At 49.0% G+C, this 19,130-nt stretch overlaps 1 protein-coding gene across 1 annotated transcript in view; it reads left to right on the top strand.

The window, feature by feature from the left end:
• Positions 1-385: 385 nt before the first annotated feature.
• PIP4K2B (phosphatidylinositol-5-phosphate 4-kinase type 2 beta) overlaps positions 386-19,130 on the top strand; it is a 38,750-nt gene continuing 20,005 nt past the window's right edge. Inside the window, exons 1-3 of the mRNA XM_077788320.2 lie at positions 386-586; positions 17,355-17,452; positions 18,574-18,670. Of these exons, the coding sequence (XP_077644446.1) occupies positions 404-586; positions 17,355-17,452; positions 18,574-18,670 (378 nt within the window). The 5' untranslated portion in view covers positions 386-403. The remainder of the gene's footprint in view (positions 587-17,354; positions 17,453-18,573; positions 18,671-19,130) is intronic.

Below are 19,130 nucleotides of genomic sequence, written 5' to 3'. Positions count from 1 at the left end.
CCCCCCTCTCTGTCTCTTTATCCGCCCGTTATCCCTCTCCGTTGTTCACCCTCACATCCCAGCGCTACCGCGGCTCTGCCGCATCCCGAGCCGCGCTTCTCTCGCCGGTATCACCCACCGCTCCCCCTCCACCCCGCTCGGGCGGGACATGGCGCCTCCCGCTCCGCACCCCCTCACCCCGCCGCCATCTTGGCGCCTCCTCAGCGCGGGCTGGCGGCGGAGCGAACCACCACGGCTGGGGGGGGACACACATGGACCGAACCACCGCGGGTAGAGTGGGGGGAGCGGCGAGCCTAAAGCTGAACAGCTGAACGGGCCGGGCCGTACCACTGCGGCGGGGAGATGGGGGGGGGAGCGGGCGGAACCATGCGCGGGTAGGGGGGGCGCGGGGAGGGGGTCCGCCATGGCCGCGAACTGCGCGGGGGCCGCGGGGACGGCGGCGGCGGCCGTGGGCTCGGCCGTGGGCTCGGCCCTGAGCGCCAGCAAGACCAAGACCAAGAAGAAACACTTCGTGTGTCAGAAGGTGAAGCTGTTCCGGGCCTCCGAGCCGCTGCTCAGCGTCCTGATGTGGGGGGCGAACCACACGGTGAGAGCGGGCGGCGCGGCGGCTCCCCCACCCCTCAGCCAGCCCCACCTCGGAGCCCTCAGAGCTGGGAGAGAGCCCCTCAGAGCGCCCCGGCAGCGGGGCCTCGGCCCCTTCAACCCCTCATCCCCTTTCATCCCCCTCAGCAATGCCCTCATCCCCTTCATTCCACTCGTGCCCCTCATCCCCCTCAGCAATGCCCTCATCCCCCTTATCCCCTTCATTCCACTCACACCCCTCATCCCCCTCAGCAATGCCCTCATTCCCCTTATCCCCTTCATTCCACTCACACCCCTCATCCCCCTCAGCAATGCCCTCATCCCCCTTATCCCCTTCATTCTACTCGTGCCCCTCATCCCCCTCAGCAATGCCCTCATCCCCCTTATCCCCTTCATTCCACTCACGTCCCTCATCCCCCTCAGCAATGCCCTCGTCCCCCTTATCCCCTTCATTCCACTCACACCCCTCATCCCCCTCAGCAATGCCCTCATCCCCCTTATCCCCTTCATTCCACTCACGTCCCTCATCCCCCTCAGCAATGCCCTCGTCCCCCTTATCCCCTTCATTCCACTCACACCCCTCATCCCCCTTAGCAATGCCCTCATTCCCCTCATCCTCTTCATCCCCCTCATTCCCCTCCTCCCCCTCGTCCCTCTCATCCCCCTCAGCAATGCCCCCATTCCCCTCATTCCCCTCATCCCCTCAACCCCTTTATTCACTTCATCCCCTTCATTCTTCTCATTCCCCTTCATTCCCCTCATCCCCTTCATCCCCCTCATTCCCTTCATCCCCCTCGTCCCCCTCAGCAATGCCCTCATCCCCCTCATTCCCCTTCATCCCCCTTATTCCACCTCATCCCCCTCAGCAATGCCCTCATTCCCCTCATCATCCCCCTCATTCCCTTATCCCCTTCATTCACCTCATCCCCCTGGTTCCCCTCATTCCCTTATCCCCTTCATTCCCCTCATTCCCCTCATTCCCATGTCCCCCTCCATCCCCCCTCATTCCCCTCAGCAATGCCTGACCCCCTCACACCTGACCCTTCCCAGGCCTTTTCCCTCTCCTCCAGAGCAGCATTTTCCCCTCATCCCTGCTGAATCCCAGCCTTCCCTCCCTCCCTCCCCATCCCACCCCTGTCCCAGCCCCTCCCTGATCTCTCTGCTCCATTTTTTGCTGGTTTTGGGGACCCCCATGTCGGGGTGTCCCTTATTCCCAGTGTCCCCACCCCTGTCCTACCCCCTCCCTGGGCTCTGCTGGTTTTGGGGACCCCCAAGTCGGGGTGTCCCTTATTCCCAGTGTCCCCACCCCTGTCCCAGCCTCTCCCTGCCCTCTCTGCTCCCTTTTCTGCTGGATTTGGGGACCCCCATGTTGGAGTGTCCCTGCCAGTGTCCCCACCCCTGTTCCAGCCCCACTCTCTGCTGCCTTTTCTGCTGGATTTGGGGACCCCCATGTCGGGGTGTCCCTTATTCCCAATGTCTCCACCCCTGTCCCAGCCCCTCCCTGCCCTCTCTGCTGGTTTTGGGGACCCCCAAGTCGGGGTGTCCCTTATTCCCAGTGTCCCCACCCCTGTCCCAGCCCCTCCCTGCCCTCTCTGCTCCCTTTTTTGCTGGTTTTGGGGACCCCCAGCTCGGGGTGTCCCTTATTCCCAATGTCTCCACCCCTGCCCTACCCCTTCCCTGCTCTCTGCTCCCTTTTCTGCTGGTTTTGTGTCCCCAGGCTCTTTGGGGACTCCCATGTCGGGGTGTCCCTTATTCCCAGTGTCCCCACCCCTGTCCCAGCCCCACTCTCTGCTCCCTTTTCTGCTGGTTTTGGGGACCCCCATGTCGGGGTGTCCCTGCCAGTGTCCCCACCCCTGTCCCAGCCCCTCCCAGCTCTCTCTGCTCCCTTTTCTGCTGGTTTTGGGGACCCCCATGTCGGGGTGACCCCGCCACTGTCCCCACCCCTGGCACCTTTCCCACACCTTTTTTCCCAGGACCGGGCAGGGGCACTGATGCATTTTTGGGTGATGTTGCCGTGGCACTGGTGGGCACACGGATTTGGCACCCCCAGCCCCTGTGCCAACCCCCAAATTGTCCCTGTGGCTGTGCCAGGGAGGGATTGTCACAACCCAGAGGGGACAGTGCCTCACCTGCACAATGTGTGCCCATCTCCACCCCCCAAAAATGAGCAATTTGTCCCAAAAGGGCCTCAGTTTCTCCATGGCCAGGTTGGAGAGGGTCACTTGGGGGTGTCTGTGCTGGGAATTCCTTCATTCCATCCCTGTGTTTTCTCTGGAAACTTCTCCCTGGTTTATGATGGAGGATTGATCCTTGCATGTGGCTGCTGCCTGCTGTTCTTGGTGGCCAAAGAAGCCAAAATCCTCAATTAATCCACTTTTAGGGCTCAGACACACCTATTTCTCCAGTGGATTAGTGGATGTTTCCTAGAGAGTGAAAGCAATTCAGTCTCCTTTTTTTTTTTTTTTTTTTTCCCAAAACAAATAACACATCCGGAATGTTTTTTTTTAAAAACACTCCTTGCATTCCTGGCCTGCAAAAATTTCCAAATGTGGTTCAGCTTTGAGGCAAAGGATGTTCCAAGTGCTCCCAACCTTGCCCAGGAAGCAAGATAATTAATTTAATCAGCCTTTGATCAGTGCTGCCATTAGCAGCCCTGAAAAAAAATGGAAATTTAGGGATTTTTCCGACTACAGACAGTTTGTTTGCTGGTAATTGACCTTTTATTTTGGGTTTGTTTTTTTTTTTTGTGTGTGTTTTTCTTTGTTGTAGCTGTGTGGGCAGTAGGAACCTGGCAGGAATTTGAGGATGAGGACAAGAGTAAATTTGGGAGCTCTTGGCTGTGAGAATTTTGGGCAGAGCTGAGCTGACATTAAGCTGATAATGAGATTATATCGATGTGTATTAGGAAGAAATTGCTGCCAGGAAGGAAAAAAGGGGTGAGAAAATTCAGCTGTGACCTCCTGACCTTTGGAAAGGATTTCCCAGGAAATCCCTTCCAGTTTTCTGCCACACTGGGGTGAGGTTTGCTTAGGTGGGAATTGGAATTATGTGCCTCCAGCTGAGGGGTTTGGGAATTATTTGGGAATGTATTTAAGCTTTTGTTGGAAATGCTTTAATTTGTTTGTTTGGGTCTGGGGTGAACTTTGGAGAAATCAAACAATAATTTTGTCAGAATTGTTTGGATTTGGGGTGAACTTCTTCAGAGAAATCAAACAATAATCTTGCCAGAATTGTTTGGATTTGGGGTGAGCTTTTCACAGAGAAATAAAACAAAAAAACGTTTTGTCAGAATTCTTTGGATCTGGGGTGAACTTCAGAGAAATCAAACAATTTCTCTGAAGAAATTTTGTCAGAATTCTTTGGATCTGGGGTGAGCTCTTCACAGAGAAATCAAACAATAATTTTGTCAGAATTGTTTGGATCTGGGGTGAACTTCAGAGAAATCAAACAAACAATAATTTTGTCAGAATTGTTTGGGTCTAGGATGAACTTCTTCACAGAGGAAGCAGCCAAAAACCATTTTGTCAGAATTGTTTGGGTCTGGGGTGAACTTCAGAGAAATCAAACAATAATTTTGTCAGAATTGTTTGGGTCTGGGGTGAACTTCTTCAGAGAAATCAAACAATAATTTTGCAGAATTGTTTGGGTTTGGGATGAACTTCTTCACAGAGAAAGCAGCCAAAAAACCAATTGGTCAGAATTCTTGGGGTCTGGGGTGAACTTCAGAGAAATTAAAAAAACAATAATTTTCTCAGAATTGTTTGGACTTGGGGTGAGCTCTTCACAGAGAAATCAAAAAAAAAAACCCAATAATTTTGTCAGAATTGTTTGGATTTGGTGTGGGTCTCCAGTTTGGGGTGTTCCAAAAACATCTGGTGTTCCCAGCCAGGGTTGGGGTGGGGTGGTGTGAGTCAAATAATTTGAATTTTGGACGAGAAAAGCGCGGAGGGGAGGGGTGTGGAAGTGGAGTTTGGTGGCTCAGGGTGGATTTTGGAGCTGGAGCACCCCAAAAGCAAGAGCTGCCCCGTGGATCTCCAGTTTGGGGTGTTCCAAAAACATCTCCTGATGGTCCCAGGCAGGGCTGGGGTGGGGCTGGTGTGAGCAGGGGTGGTGTGAGTCAAATAATTTGAATTTTGGACGAGAAAAGCGCGGAGGGGAGGGGTGTGGAAGGGGAGTTTGGTGGCTCAGGGTGGATTTTGGAGTTTTCTGTCACAGCCTGGGTGCAGCAGAGGTGGGGAAGGTTCCTGGGGAAGCTCCTCCTGGGGGTTGGGGGGGTGTCAGGTGCTCCAGGTGTGTTTTCCATGCTCTGGATGGATCCACGTGCACGGGATGGGGAAGTTGGGAAGGTTCTGGAAGGGAGGAGATGAACACAGAGCGATGCTCCGGGAGCCATGGAAACCTGGGGGTGAGGGGCTGCTGCTGGGATCCGGGGAGGGGATTTGGGATCTGTCTGTGGGGATGGGAGGGGATTTGGGATCTGTCTGTGGGGATGGGAGGGGATTTGGGATCTGTCTGTGGGGATGGGAGGGGATTTGGGATCTGTGTCTGTGGGAATTGAAGGGGATTTGGGATCTGTCTGTGGGGATGGGAGGGGATTTGGGATCTGTGTCTGTGGATGGGAGGGGATTTGGGATCTGTCTGTGGATGGGAGGGGATTTGGGATCTGTCTGTGGGGATGGGAGGAGATTTGGGATCTGTCTGTGGATGGGAGGGGATTTGGGATCTGTGTCTGTGGGAATGGGAGGGGATTTGGGATCTGTGTCTGTGGGAATGGGAGGGGATTTGGGATCTGTGTCTGTGGGAATGGGAGGGGATTTGGGATCTGTGGATGAGAGGGGATTTGGGATCTGTGTGTGGGGATGGGAGGGGATTTGGGATCTGTGTCTGTGGATGGGAGGAGATTTGGGATCTGTGTCTGTGGATGGGAGGGGATTTGGGATCTGTCTGTGGATGGGAGGGGATTTGGGATCTGTCTGTGGGGATGGGAGGGGATTTGGGATCTGTCTGTGGGGATGGGAGGGGATTTGGGATCTGTGTCTGTGGGAATAGGAGGGGATTTGGGATCTGTGTCTGTGGGAATTGAAGGGGATTTGGGATCTGTCTGTGGGAATAGGAGGGGATTTGGGATCTGTCTGTGGGGATGGGAGGGCATTTGGGATCTGTGTCTGTGGGGATGGGAGGGGATTTGGGATCTGTCTGTGGGGATGGGAGGGGATTTGGGATCTGTCTGTGGATGGGAGGGGATTTGGGATCTGTCTGTGGGGATGGGAGGGGATTTGGGATCTGTCTGTGGGGATGGGAGGGGATTTGGGATCTGTGTCTGTGGGGATGGGAGGGGATTTGGGATCTGTCTGTGGATGGGAGGGGATTTGGGATCTGTCTGTGGGGATGGGAGGGGATTTGGGATCTGTCTGTGGGGATGGGAGGGGATTTGGGATCTGTCTGTGGGGATGGGAGGGGATTTGGGATCTGTGTCTGTGGGAATTGAAGGCTCTGGGATTGTGGATCTGTGTCTGTAGGGATGGGAGGGGATTTGGGATCTGTGTCTGTGGGGATGGAAGGAGATTGTGGATCTGTCTGTGGATGAGAGGGGATTTGGGATCTGTGGATGAGAGGGGATTTAGGATCTCTGTCTGTGGGGATGGGAGGGGATTTGGGATCTGTCTGTGGGGATGGGAGGGGATTTGGGATCTGTCTGTGGGGATGGGAGGGGATTGTGGATCTGTGTCTGTGGGGATGGGAGGGGATTTGGGATCTGTGTGTGTAGGGATTGAAGGCTCTGGGATTGAGGATCTGTGTCTGCAGGGATGACAGGCTCAGAAATCCCAGAGATGGGATTGTAGATTTGTGTCTTTGGGGATGGGAGGTGATTTGGGATCTGTGTCTGTGGGAATGGAAGGAGATTGTGGATCTCAGGGAGGGGATTGTGGATCTGTGTCTGTGGGGACGGAAGGCTCTGGGATCCCATCTGGGATCCCAGGGAGGGGATTGTGGATCTGTGTCTGTGGGGATGGGATGCTCAGGGATTCCAGAGATGGGATTGTGGATTTGTGTCTGTGGGGATGGGATGCTCAGGGATTCCAGAGATGGGATTGTGGATCTGTGTCTGTGGGGATGGATTCTGGGATTGTGGATTTGTTTCTTTAGGGATGGAAGGCTCTGGGATCCAATCTGGGATCCTAGGGAGGTGATTGTGGGTCTGTGTCTGTGGGGATGGAAGGCTCTGGGATCCCAGAGATGGCATTGTGGATTTGTGTCTGTGGGGATGGAAGGTTCTGGGATTGTGGATTTGTTTCTTTAGGGATGGAAGGCTCTGGGATCCCATCTGGGATCCCAGGGAGGTGATTGTGGGTCTGTGTCTGTGGGGATGGAAGGCTCTGGGATCCCAGAGATGGCATTGTGGATTTGTGTCTGTAGGAATGGAAGGCTCTGGGATCCCAGAGATGGCATTGTGGATTTGTGTCTGTAGGGATGGAAGGCTCTGGGATCCCAGAGATGGCATTGTGGATTTGTGTCTGTGGGGATGGAAGGCTCTGGGATCCCAGAGATGGCATTGTGGATTTGTGTCTGTGGGGATGGAAGGCTCTGGGATTGTGGATCTGTGTCTGTGGGGATGGAAGGTTCTGGGATTGTGGGTCTGTGTCTGTGGGGATGGAAGGCTCTGGGATTGTGGGGATGGAAGGCTCTGGGATTGTGGGTCTGTGTCTGTGGGGATGGAAGGCTCTGGGATTGTGGGGATGGAAGGCTCTGGGATTGTGGGTCTGTGTCTGTAGGAATGGAAGGCTCTGGGATCCCAGAGATGGGATTGTGGGTCTGTGTCTGTGGGGATGGAAGGCTCTGGGATCCCAGAGATGGCATTGTGGATTTGTGTCTGTGGGGATGGAAGGCTCTGGGATCCCAGAGATGGCATTGTGGATTTGTGTCTGTGGGGATGGAAGGAAATTGTGGATCTGTGTCTGTAGGGCTGTGGTCCTGCTGGCAGTTCCTCAGCTGGAAACGATCCCAGTGGCTCTGGCTGCTGGCAGGGGAAGGCACAAACCCGTTCTGGTGGCAGTGGGGAGATCTGCTGGCTGCAGGGACCTTGCCCGAGGCAGCTCCATCTCCCAGGCCCTCAGGAGCAGTGCCAGCAGCTCGTTTGTATTCCAGGGAAACAGCAGAGCTGGGAATGGAGCTCCCAGCTCTGCAGCCTTGCCTTCCGTGCTGCCAGAGCAGCATCTGCCACAAATCAAAGCCTCACATCCCAGAAATTGCTCCTGGCACGGTGGGGACAGCCTGGATCTGTCCCTACCCAGCTCTAATTGACCTCTGGGGAGAGCAGCAGATGGGCAGGGCCTGGCTGCCAAGGGCTCATCCAGAGCTCCTCAGCAAATCCCCATTCCAGGAGCCTTTTCCATTCAAATCCCCAGTCCAGGAGCCTTTTCCATTCAAATCCCCATTCCAGGAGCCTTTTCCATTCAAATCCCCATTCCAGGAGCCTTTTCCATTCAAATCCCCAGTCCAGGAGCCTTTTCCATTCAAATCCCCAGTCCAGGAGCCTTTTCCATTCAAATCCCCATTCCAGGAGCCTTTTCCATTCAAATCCCCAGTCCAGGAACCTTTTCCATTCAAATCCCTATTCCAGGATCATTTTCCTGCTCAAATCCCCATTCCAGGATCCATTCTTCCATTCAAATCCCCATTCCAGGATCCCTTTTCCTGCTCAAATCCCCATTCCAGGATCCTTTTCCTGCTCAAATCCCCATTCCAGGATCCTTTTCCTGCTCAAATCCCCATTCCAGGATCCTTTTCCTGCTCAAATCCCCATTCCAGGATCCATTCTTCCATTCAAATCCCCATTCCAGGAGTCCTTTTCCTCATCAAATCCCCATTCCAGGATCTTTTTCCTGCTCAAATCCCCATTCCAGGATCCTTTTCCTGCTCAAATCCCCATTCCAGCAGCTCCTTTCAAATCCCCATTCCAGGAACATTTTTCCCATTCAAATCCCCATTCCAGGAGCATTTTTCCCATTCAAATCCCCATTCCAGGATCCTTTTCCCACCTTTTTTTTTTTGAAGCATCAGCTCTGCCCACCAGTGAGAGGACTGGGAGAACTGGGAGCGTGGACAGGAGGGTGGCACTGCCTGATCCCAGGAATCCTTTCCAGCAGCTTTCCAAGGACTTTTTTTTTCTGGAATAAATGGATCTGCTCTCACTAGGGGATGCTTTTTTTTTTTTTTTTCCCCAGGGGAATTATTGACTGCGAGATTCCCTCTTCCCTCCCTTTGCACGGTGGGGTTGTTAGCCTGGATACTGATTAATCATGCTCTAATTGATGGAAAACTGGGTTTTTCCCTCAAACCATCACCCAGTTGCTCTGTGCTAAGCAGCAGCTGTGGGTTTTTCTCCATGCTAAAGTGATTTTCCCGTGTGTATTTTACCTCCTTCCCCAGAGCACAATGAAGTTTTAACTAATACTCACCGAGATGCCTGATTGGAAAGCTTGGAGGGGAACAAAATATCTTTATTTTCCTGAGCAAATTCCTGAGAGTGGGGCTCACACACTCCCATCAGCTGCATCTTGTTAGTAAACAAATCTCATTTCCCCATCAATTTCCTAATGCTAATTGCCGCTTTTGAGGCTACAGTCAGGTTTTGAAACAAAATTACGCCTGGCCCGTTCATCCCAACAGCTGTCCCTGAATGACAGGGAATATTGATGTGGCTTTTATTGGGGAAGGAACGGGCTTTGGTGGAGAAATCATCAGCCCAAAATTCTGAGTGCTGCTGCTGGAGAATTCCAGTGACCAGGAATTAAAAGCTTGGAAAAGTGAGAGGGAGGAGATGTTTTTGCAGCTTCAAAACTGGATTGAGCTGAGGATGAAGGCTCTGGGCAGTGGAAGAGGTTTTCCTCCCTCACTTCATGTTTTTGATCCCTGATTTTTTGTTGGCATCCGGCTGCTTTTTCCCTCTGCTCCTGTGGGATCGGCAGCTTTGACCTGGACATCGGGAATGGTTCCTTTGTTCTTAGGAAAACCAGGCAAAACCAGGGAAAATCGGGATTGTGCCTCGGTGTGAAATGCTGAGAGCCCCCAGGAGTGTCCCAGCCCTTCCCCCGGTGTCTGCCAAATTCCTTATCTCTGCCAAATTCCTTATCTCTGCACTTTTTGGTGGTGAAAAGCAATTTTTGGTGGTGAAAAGCAATTTTTGGTGGTGCCCTCGGCCTGGCCTGGGCCATCTCGGGGGTCTGTGCCACTCTGCGCAGGAGAGGAGTGGGCAAAACAACCCAAATCCTTCTCCTGAGCCAGAATCCCAAATCATGCACAGCCCCCTCCCTTCTCCAGAGCCAGAATCCCAAATCCAGCAGAACCCCCTCCCTTCTCCAGAGCCAGAATCCCAAATCCAGCCCTGCATCCACATCCTGGTGCCCAGCACAGCCCAAATCCTTCTCTGTATGTTCCCCTTAGCCAGAATCCCAAATCCAACCCTTCACCCACATCCAAATCCTTCTCCTGAGCCAGAATCCCAAATCCAACCCTTCATCCACATCCAAATCCTTCTCCAGAGCCAGAATCCCAAATCCAGCTCTTCATCCACATCCTGGTGCCCAGCACAACCCAAATTTTTCTCTGAGTGTTCTCCAGAGCCAGAATCCCAAATCCAGCTCTTCATCCACATCCTGGTGCCCAGCACAACCCAAATTTTTCTCTGAGTGTTCTCCAGAGCCAGAATCCCAAATCCAGCCCTTCATCCACATCCAAATCCTTCTCCAGAGCCAGAATCCCAAATCCAGCCCTGCATCCACATCCAAATCCTTCTCCAGAGCCAGAATCCCAAATCCAACCCTTCATCCACATCCAAGTCCTTCTCCAGAGCCAGAATCCCAAATCCAGCTCTTCATCCACATCCTGGTGCCCAGCACAGCCCAAATTCCTTCTCCAGAACCAAAATCCCAAATCCAGCCCTGCATCCACATCCAAATCCTTCTCCAGAGCCAGAATCCCAAATCCAGCCCTTCATCCACAACCCAAATAATTCTCTTTAACCAGAATCCCAAATCCAGCCCTGCATCCACATCCAAATCCTTCTGAGCCAGAATCCCAAATCCAGCCCTTCACCTACATCCTGGTGCCCAGCACAACCCAAATTCTTCTCTGTATGTTCCCCTTGGCCAAAATCCCAAATCCAGCCCTTCACCCACATCCAAATCCTTCTCCAGAGCCAGAATCCTAAATCCAGCCCTTCATCCACATCCTGGTGCCCAGCACAGCCCAAATCCTTCTCTGTATGTTCCCCTTGGCCAGAATCCCAAATCCAGCCCTTCATCCACATCCAAATCCTTCTCCAGAGCCAGAATCCCAAATCCAACCCTTCACCCACATCCAAATCCTTCTCCAGAACCAGAATCCCAAATCCAGCCCTTCATCCACATCCAAATCCTTCTCCAGAACCAAAATCCCAAATCCAACCCTGCATCCACATCCAAATCCTTCTCCAGAGCCAGAATCCCAAATCCAGCCCCTCATCCACATCCAAATCCTTCTCCTGAGCCAGAATCCTAAATCCAGCCCTTCATCCACATCCTGGTGCCCAGCACAACCCAAATTCTTCTCTGGGTGTTCTCCAGAGCCAGAATCCCAAATCCAGCCCTGCATCCACATCCTGCTTACCTAGCACAGCCCCATTCCTTCTCCAGAGCCAGAATCCCAAATCCAGCCCTGCATCCACATCCTGGTGCCCAGCACAACCCAAATCCTTCTCCGTGTCTCCTCCAAAGTCAGATCCAGCCAGCTCTGCTGGAAGGGTGCAAAACCTTCCACAGGGAGGATTTTTTTGGGCAGTTTCATCTCGTGAGGAGGGCTGGCACCTCCGAAACGACCCGGGTGCACCATTTCTGCCACTCGGGCGCCTCTCCACAGGTCCCCACACTCTCCTTCGAGCTGTGTGGCACAAACCAGAATGGAGGGCGCCCAGAGAGGCCTCCGAATTTTTTTGTTTCTGAATTGCTGCCAGCGAGGAGGAAGCCTCGGCATCGCTGTTCCCTCCCAGCCGTCAGCACCTTTCCTCCGAGCTGTTAACGCCTTGTTTGTGCCTTCCCCATGGAAGAGGGCTGGGAGCAGGAGCTGTCAGCCTTCCCCTCCTGGCAGACAGCAAGAATTAGTGGCTGGAGGCAGCGCCTCTGTCTGGGTGCAGAATTGAGTTGTTTTCTCCTCACCCCGAGGGGAAATCTCTGCAGATCTCTGCGTGGGACTCGGATGTAGCTCCTTGCTGCCAGCTGGGAGATCCCTTCTGTCGGAGCTCCAAATGTCCCGCAGACATTTTTGGATGTTCCAGGTCAGAAGCATTGGAGACCCTGGCACAGCTGCAAACAGCTGGGATTTTAGATTTAAACCATAGAACGATTTACCAACCTCGCAAGAAGAACAAAAAGTCAGAAAAGTTTAGGTATTAGAGTAGAAGTAGTCACAAAGTAAAGGGAAGAATTTTTGAGTGCTGTACAGGGGATTTTGGTTTTGTACATGAAGGTCAGAAGTTTTAAGATGGAAAGATTTGAGCCTATTCTGTCCTTCCTCTCTTCTTCCTCACCTCCATGTTCTTGGTGATGTTGGCACTCACAGATTGGTTTAGAGTAGAAAGGCACCATTTAATATAAGTAATAGGCATTGGGAAAAACTATAAACATTTGACACGTAATATATCATACAAAAGATAGAAAAGCATCATTTAATATAGGTAATAGGCATTGGGAAAAAACTATAAACATTTAACACGTAATATACCATTGTTGGAACTCAAAATGTCCCTCAGACATTTTTGGATGTTCCAGGTCAGAAGCATTTGAGACCCTGGCAGGCAGCTGGAAACAGCTATGATTTTAGATTTAAACCATAGAACGATTTACCAACCTTGCAGGAAGGACAAGAAGTCACAAAAGTTTAGATATCAGAGTAGAGCCAGAGCTGTACCCTCATCCATACAGGATGTGAAAAATAGAATTAAAACTTGGGGGTGCTGCAGGGCAGAGCCAGAGCTGTACCCTCATCCATACAGGATGTGAAAAATAAAGGAATTAAAACTTGGGGGTGCTGCAGGGCAGAGCCAGAGCTGTACCCTCATCCATACAGGATGTGGAAAATAGAATTAAAACTTGGGGGTGCTGCAGGGCAGAGCTAGAGCTGTACCCTCACCCAGTCAAGGATGTGGAAAATAGAAGAATTAAAACTTGGGGGTGCTGCAGGGCAGAGCCAGAGCTGTACCCTCATCCATACAGGATGTGGAAAATAGAATTAAAACCTGGGGGTGCTGCAGGGCAGAGCTAGAGCTGTACCCTCATCCATACAGGATGTGGAAAATAGAATTAAAACTTGGGGGTGCTGCAGGGCAGAGCCAGAGCTGTACCCTCATCCATACAGGATGTGGAAAATAGAATTAAAACTTGGGGGTGCTGCAGGGCAGAGCCAGAGCTGTACCCTCATCCATACAGGATGTGGAAAATAGAAGAATTAAAACTTGGGGGTGCTGCAGGGCAGAGCTAGAGCTGTACCCTCACCCATACAGGATGTGGAAAATAGAATTAAAACTTGGGGGTGCTGCAGGGCAGAGCCAGAGCTGTACCCTCATCCATACAGGATGTGGAAAATAGAATTAAAACTTGGGGGTGCTGCAGGGCAGAGCCAGAGCTGTACCCTCATCCATACAGGATGTGGAAAATAGAATTAAAACTTGGGGGTGCTGCAGGGCAGAGCTTTGCAGAGCTCCGGATCCGCGGCCGCTTCTCTTCCCGCTGCTGTCTGTTGTGTGGGATGGCTGGCTCTGAAAATATCCCCCTTCCCTCCTGGCACTGGGCTGTGCCTTTCTTCCCAGTCTGACGTGTGTTCACTCTGGATTTCCCTGGCAACGCCGCAGAAAGGGTGGGATGGACACGGACCTGCCTCACGGCGAGGTGCCCGGACCCTGCGGAAGCGCTCCGTGTGTGTCCTGCTGCTCCAGGGAAGGGGCAATCCCAGAGCTGCATCCCTTTCCCGAGCCTGCAGGGAGCTTTTCCAGCAGCTTTCCCCACTGGAAGTGCTGGGAGCCACTCGACCTGCTGGAGGTTTTGGTGTGGGGAGCAGCCCCCGGAGCTGCCTCCCTCCCCTGCGCTACCTGCCTGGCACAGCAGGGACATGGGTGTCGTGGAAAAATCCCTCCTCCAACCCTGCTTCCAAAGAAAACTCTTGTTGTCTGGTCTCAAGGCAGTTTATTGTAAATTATCTAAAAGATTTTCTCCTTGGGCTGCTGTGGTTTGCTCAGAGCTCAGGCAGAGGCACACACACACCCTGACATCCTCTCTGTCTCTCCTGCTCTTCTCTCCCTGCCCAGGGCTGCTGCTCTCTTTTATATGGTACATTACAGGTTAAATGTTTATGGTTTTTCCCCAATGCCTATTACCTATATTAAATGGTGCTTTTCTATCTTTTATATGGTACATTACGTGTGACATGGTTACAGTTTTCCCCAATTCCTATTACCTATATTAAATGGTGATTTTCTATCTTTTACATGGTACATTACGTGTTACATGTTTACAGTTTTTCCCCAATGCCTATTACCTATATTAAATGGTGTTTTCTATCTTTTATATGATATATTACGTGTTAAATGTTTATATTTTTCCCCAATGCCTATTACCTATATTAAATGGTGATTTTCTATCTTTTATATGGTACATTACGTGTTACATGTTTACAGTTTTTCCCCAATGCCTATTACCTATATTAAATGGTGTTTTCTATCTTTTATATGATATATTACATGTTAAATGTTTATATTTTTCCCCAATGCCTATTACCTATATTAAATGGTGCTTTTCTATCTTTTATATGGTACATTACGTGTTACATGTTCACAGTTTTTCCCAATCTCTATTACCTATATTAAATGATGATTTTCTATCTTTTACATGGTACATTACGTGTTACATGTTCACAGTTTTTCCCAATCTCTATTACCTATATTAAATGATGATTTTCTATCTTTTATATGGTACATTACGTGTTACATGTTCACAGTTTTCCCCAATGCCTATTACCTATATTAAATGGTGCTTTTCTATCTTTTATATGGTACATTACGTGTTAAATGTTTACGGTTTTTCCCCAATGCCTATTACCTATATTAAATGATGCTTTTCTATCTTTTATATGATATATTACATGTTACATGTTTATATTTTTTCCCCAATGCCTATTACCTATATTAAATTATGCTTTTCTATCTTTTATATGGTACATTACATGTTACATGGTTACAGTTTTCCCAATGCCTATTACCTATATTAAATGATGCTTTTCTATCTTTTATATGGTACATTACGTGTTACATGTTTACAGTTTTCCCCAATGCCTATTACCTATATTAAATGGTGATTTTCTATCTTTTATATGGTACATTACAGGTTAAATGTTTACGGTTTTTCCCCAATGCCTATTACCTATATTAAATGGTGCTTTTCTATCTTTTACATGGTACATTAGGTGTTACATGTTTACAGTTTTTCCCCAATGCCTATTACCTATATTAAATGATGCTTTTCTATCTTTTATATGATATATTACGTGTTAAATGTTTATATTTTTCCCCCATGCCTATTACCTATATTAAATGGTGCCTTTCTACTCTAAACCAATCTGTGAGTGCCAACATCACCAAGAACAGGGAGGTGAGGAAGAAGAGAGGAAGGACAGAATAGGCTCAAATCTTTCCATCTTAAAACTTCTGACCTTCATGTACAAAACCAAAACCTCCTGTACAGCACTCAAAAATTCTTCCCTTTACTTTGTGACTACTTCTACTATAACATCTAAATTTTTGTCACTTCTTATCCTTCCTGCAAGGCTGGTAAATCATTCCATGGTTTAAATCCAAAATCCCAGCTGTTTGCAGCTGTGCCAGGGTCTCAAATGCTTCTGACCTGGAACCTCCAAAAACGTCTGAGGGACATTTGGAGTTCCGACAATGGGAACAGCAGGGTCTGTTCCCTGTCGTTGGAACAGAGCTGGAATGGGATTGCTTCCTAAATCCAGGCTGTTAACAGGAATTCAGTGAGCTGGGGCTGTGGCGAGTCCCTGGGAGGGGATGATTTTTGTGGCTGTGCTCACAAAATTCACCTCTTGATTCTGGCCCAGCCTCGTCAGCGAGTGCAGGGACTGGAGCAGGGCAGGCAGGCACAGTCCAGAGGTGGATATTTTATTGTGTGTTTGTTTGTTTGCTTATTTAATTATTATTATTATAAAATTAGTATTATTTTATTAGTATTATTTAATCAATTGATTATAGTTATTATTATAGTTATAGTTATTATTAGTGTTGTTATTATTAGTGTTATTATTATTATTATTATTAAATTAGTAATATTTTATTCGTATTATTTAATAAATTTATTATAGTTATTATTATAGTTATTATAGTTATTATTATTATTATTATTATTATTATTACTATTATTATTACTAATAAGAATGCTGGCACTGCTGGGTGCTGCAGCACGAGCCCGCCTGCACAATCCGTAGCTGAACATTCATTTTTCTGCTTCCCCGTGTTCCCGTGGCTGCCACGCATGACTAAAGGAGCTAAAACAATCTAGTGAGTGACTCATCCCTCCAGAGGAGGTGGGATGGTGTTGGAACTCAAAATGTCCCTCAAACATTTTTAGAAGTTCCAAGCCTTACTCAAAAACATTTTAAACCCTAGCAAACAACTAGAAACAACTGGAATTTTTAGTTTAAACCATAACGTAAGTTACCAACTTTAAAAGTCAAACGAAGAGTCACAAAAATTTAAATATTATAATAAAAATAGTTAAAAAATAATATTATACAAGGGGGTTTTAGCATAATTTATATTCTATCTATATATCTATAGTCTATCTATATATATCGATATATATCTATATTCTATATATATATTTATAGATATATATAGATATATATATCTATATTCTATCTATATATCTATATATCTCACTCTGAACATAATTTATATTCTATCCTTATATCACGTATATATTAATTATTAAACTTATATTGTTTAGAAGCACACAGAATCACAGGATATGATTCCATGCAGGTGCTTTTATTAAGAGCTCTGGGAATCAGGGGTGCAGACCCAAATCTGACTCTTAATCTTTATATTCTATCTATATATCTATAGTCTATCTATCTATATATATATATATATATATATCCATATATATAGCTATATTCTATCTATATATCTATATATCTCACTCTGAACGTATTTTATATTCTATCCTTATATAACTTACATATTCACTATTAAACTTACATTCTTCTATTGTATACATTGGCGTGAATTTCTCGTGATCTTTCTTAGGTCCCTGACCACAGTTTCTCATGATTATTCTTACGATTAAACAGTAATTATATTTAATTACTAACCAATCATCACACCTAACAATTACACCATTTATCATGTAACCAGCTACACAGGTGCAGCTCTAGCAAGCACAAGTTCTTCATGTACTTAGATTATTTATTTTTCCAGGGCCTGCTAAGCTTATTTTTCCTGTTAACCCTAAATCCCCATGATTTTTAAAACCCTTTTACTATCAGCTGGAAGGGGGAAGGTTGTCTCAGGAGGATTCCCCACACGCGTTGGTGCTGCAGCCTGGCACCACAGTGATCCCAAACCCTTCTGCCCCATGGCTCACAGTGCATCCCCTGGGGATTTGGGCACCCCTGCAGCTCCCCAGGGCAGTGGGAGCTGGGCTTTGAGTCTCTTTTCCTCTCTCCTGCAGATCAATGAGCTCAGCAATGTTCCCGTCCCCGTCATGTTAATGCCCGACGACTTTAAAGCCTACAGCAAGATTAAGGTGGACAATCATCTCTTCAACAAGTAAGTAGGAGCTTCCAAGCCTCTCTGTGCTCTCAGTGGCCTGGGGGACGCCTTCTGGGTTGTGCCAAGCTGGTACTGCCAGGAGGATCCGTGCCCTGTGCCCTGCCCAGCCCCTGGTGTGTGTGGGATTCCTTAAAATCAGAGGGTTTTGGGCATGTTGCAAAAGGCAGATAGGAGTGGTCATTCTGTTTGCATCCTTTGGGGGATTAAACTGCTCACAGGAGGCAGCTCTGCAGTTGTGGAGTCTCTCTGGAGTTACCCCTGTCTCCTTTTCCCAATCTCCTTTTCCCAAAAAAATCCAGTTTTTGAAGTCATGGTTGTGGCTGGGGCTCAGAGCTGCATTCTCCACCGTGTCAGGATCCATGCCCTGGTGTGGTCATTCTGTCCCTGGGATTCTCTGTGGTGGATCCTTTGCATTCTTTGGGGGATTAAACTGCTCACAGGAGGCAGCTCTGCAGCTGTGGACTCTCTGGAGTTACCCCTGTCTGCTTTTCCCAAAAAATCCAGTTTTGGGAGCAGTTTTGAAGTCGTGGCTGCGTTCTCCATGGTGTGGTCATTCTGTCCCTGGGATTCTCTGTGGTGGTTCCTTTGCATCCTTTGGGGGATTAAACTGCTCACAGGAGGCAGCTCTGCAGCTGTGGAGTCTCTCTGGAGTTACCCGTCTCCTTTTCCCAAAAAAATCCAGTTTTGGGAGCAGTTTTGAAGTCGTGGTTGTGGCTGGGGCTCAGAGCTGCATTCTCCACCGTGTCAGGATCCATGCCCTGGTGTGGTCATTCTGTCCCTGGGATTCTCTGTGGTGGTTCCTTTGCATCCTTTGGGGGATTAAACTGCTCACAGGAGGCAGCTCTGCAGCTGTGGAGTCTCTCTGGAGTTACTTCTGTCTGCTTTTCCCAAAAAAATCCAGTTTTGGGAGCAGTTTTGAAGTCGTGGTTGTGGCTGGGGCTCAGAGCTGCTTTCTCCACGCTCCCATCCCGGGTTCCTGCGGGGTTCCCTGGCACAGATGGGGTTTGTGGCCATCCACAGGAAGCATCAGCAGGGCTGGGATGTCCTGAGGGGCTGGCAGGGACGGGGGGCTCAGCGTGGCATGGGGTGGCACCGGTGACATCTGTGCCCTGCCCTAGGGAGAACCTGCCCAGCCGCTTCAAGTTCAAGGAGTATTGTCCGCTGGTGTTCCGGAACCTGCGGGAGAGATTCGGGATCGACGACCAGGACTACCAGGTACCCCCTCTTCTCCTGTGGGACTGTCAGAATCTGAGGTGTTGATGATTCCCAGATTGTAGAAATTCTGTCTTTCTGCCCCGCTGCCAAAGGAGAAGCCATATTTCATCTGTGCTGGTTTCCAGGTTGTTTATTCTGTTTATCTCTCGCATGTTCTGCTGCCCTGCCCAGCTCTGTCCTGCAGGGCAGCGTGTGGGGCTCTGCCCTCAGTGGGATGTGACAAACATTAAATACCAGAAACTCCCTGGGCTGGATTTACAATATAAATTGTAAATTTATTTTAAATTGTAACATCCCTCAATGGGATGTTACAAGCATTAAATACCAGAAACTCCCTGGGCTGGATTTACAATATAAATTGTAAATTTATTTTAAGTTGTAACATCCCTCAATGGGATGTTACAAGCATTATACACCAGAAACTACCTGTGCTGGATTTACAATAACGTGCCAAGTTCTA

This window comes from Lonchura striata, chromosome 27 (assembly GCF_050655825.1).
Source record: "Lonchura striata isolate lonStrDom1 chromosome 27, ASM5065582v1, whole genome shotgun sequence".
Classification (NCBI taxonomy): Eukaryota; Metazoa; Chordata; class Aves; order Passeriformes; family Estrildidae; genus Lonchura; species Lonchura striata.
The sequence above is the reverse complement of the archived record's forward strand: the minus strand, read 5'-3'. Positions and strand labels throughout refer to the sequence as shown.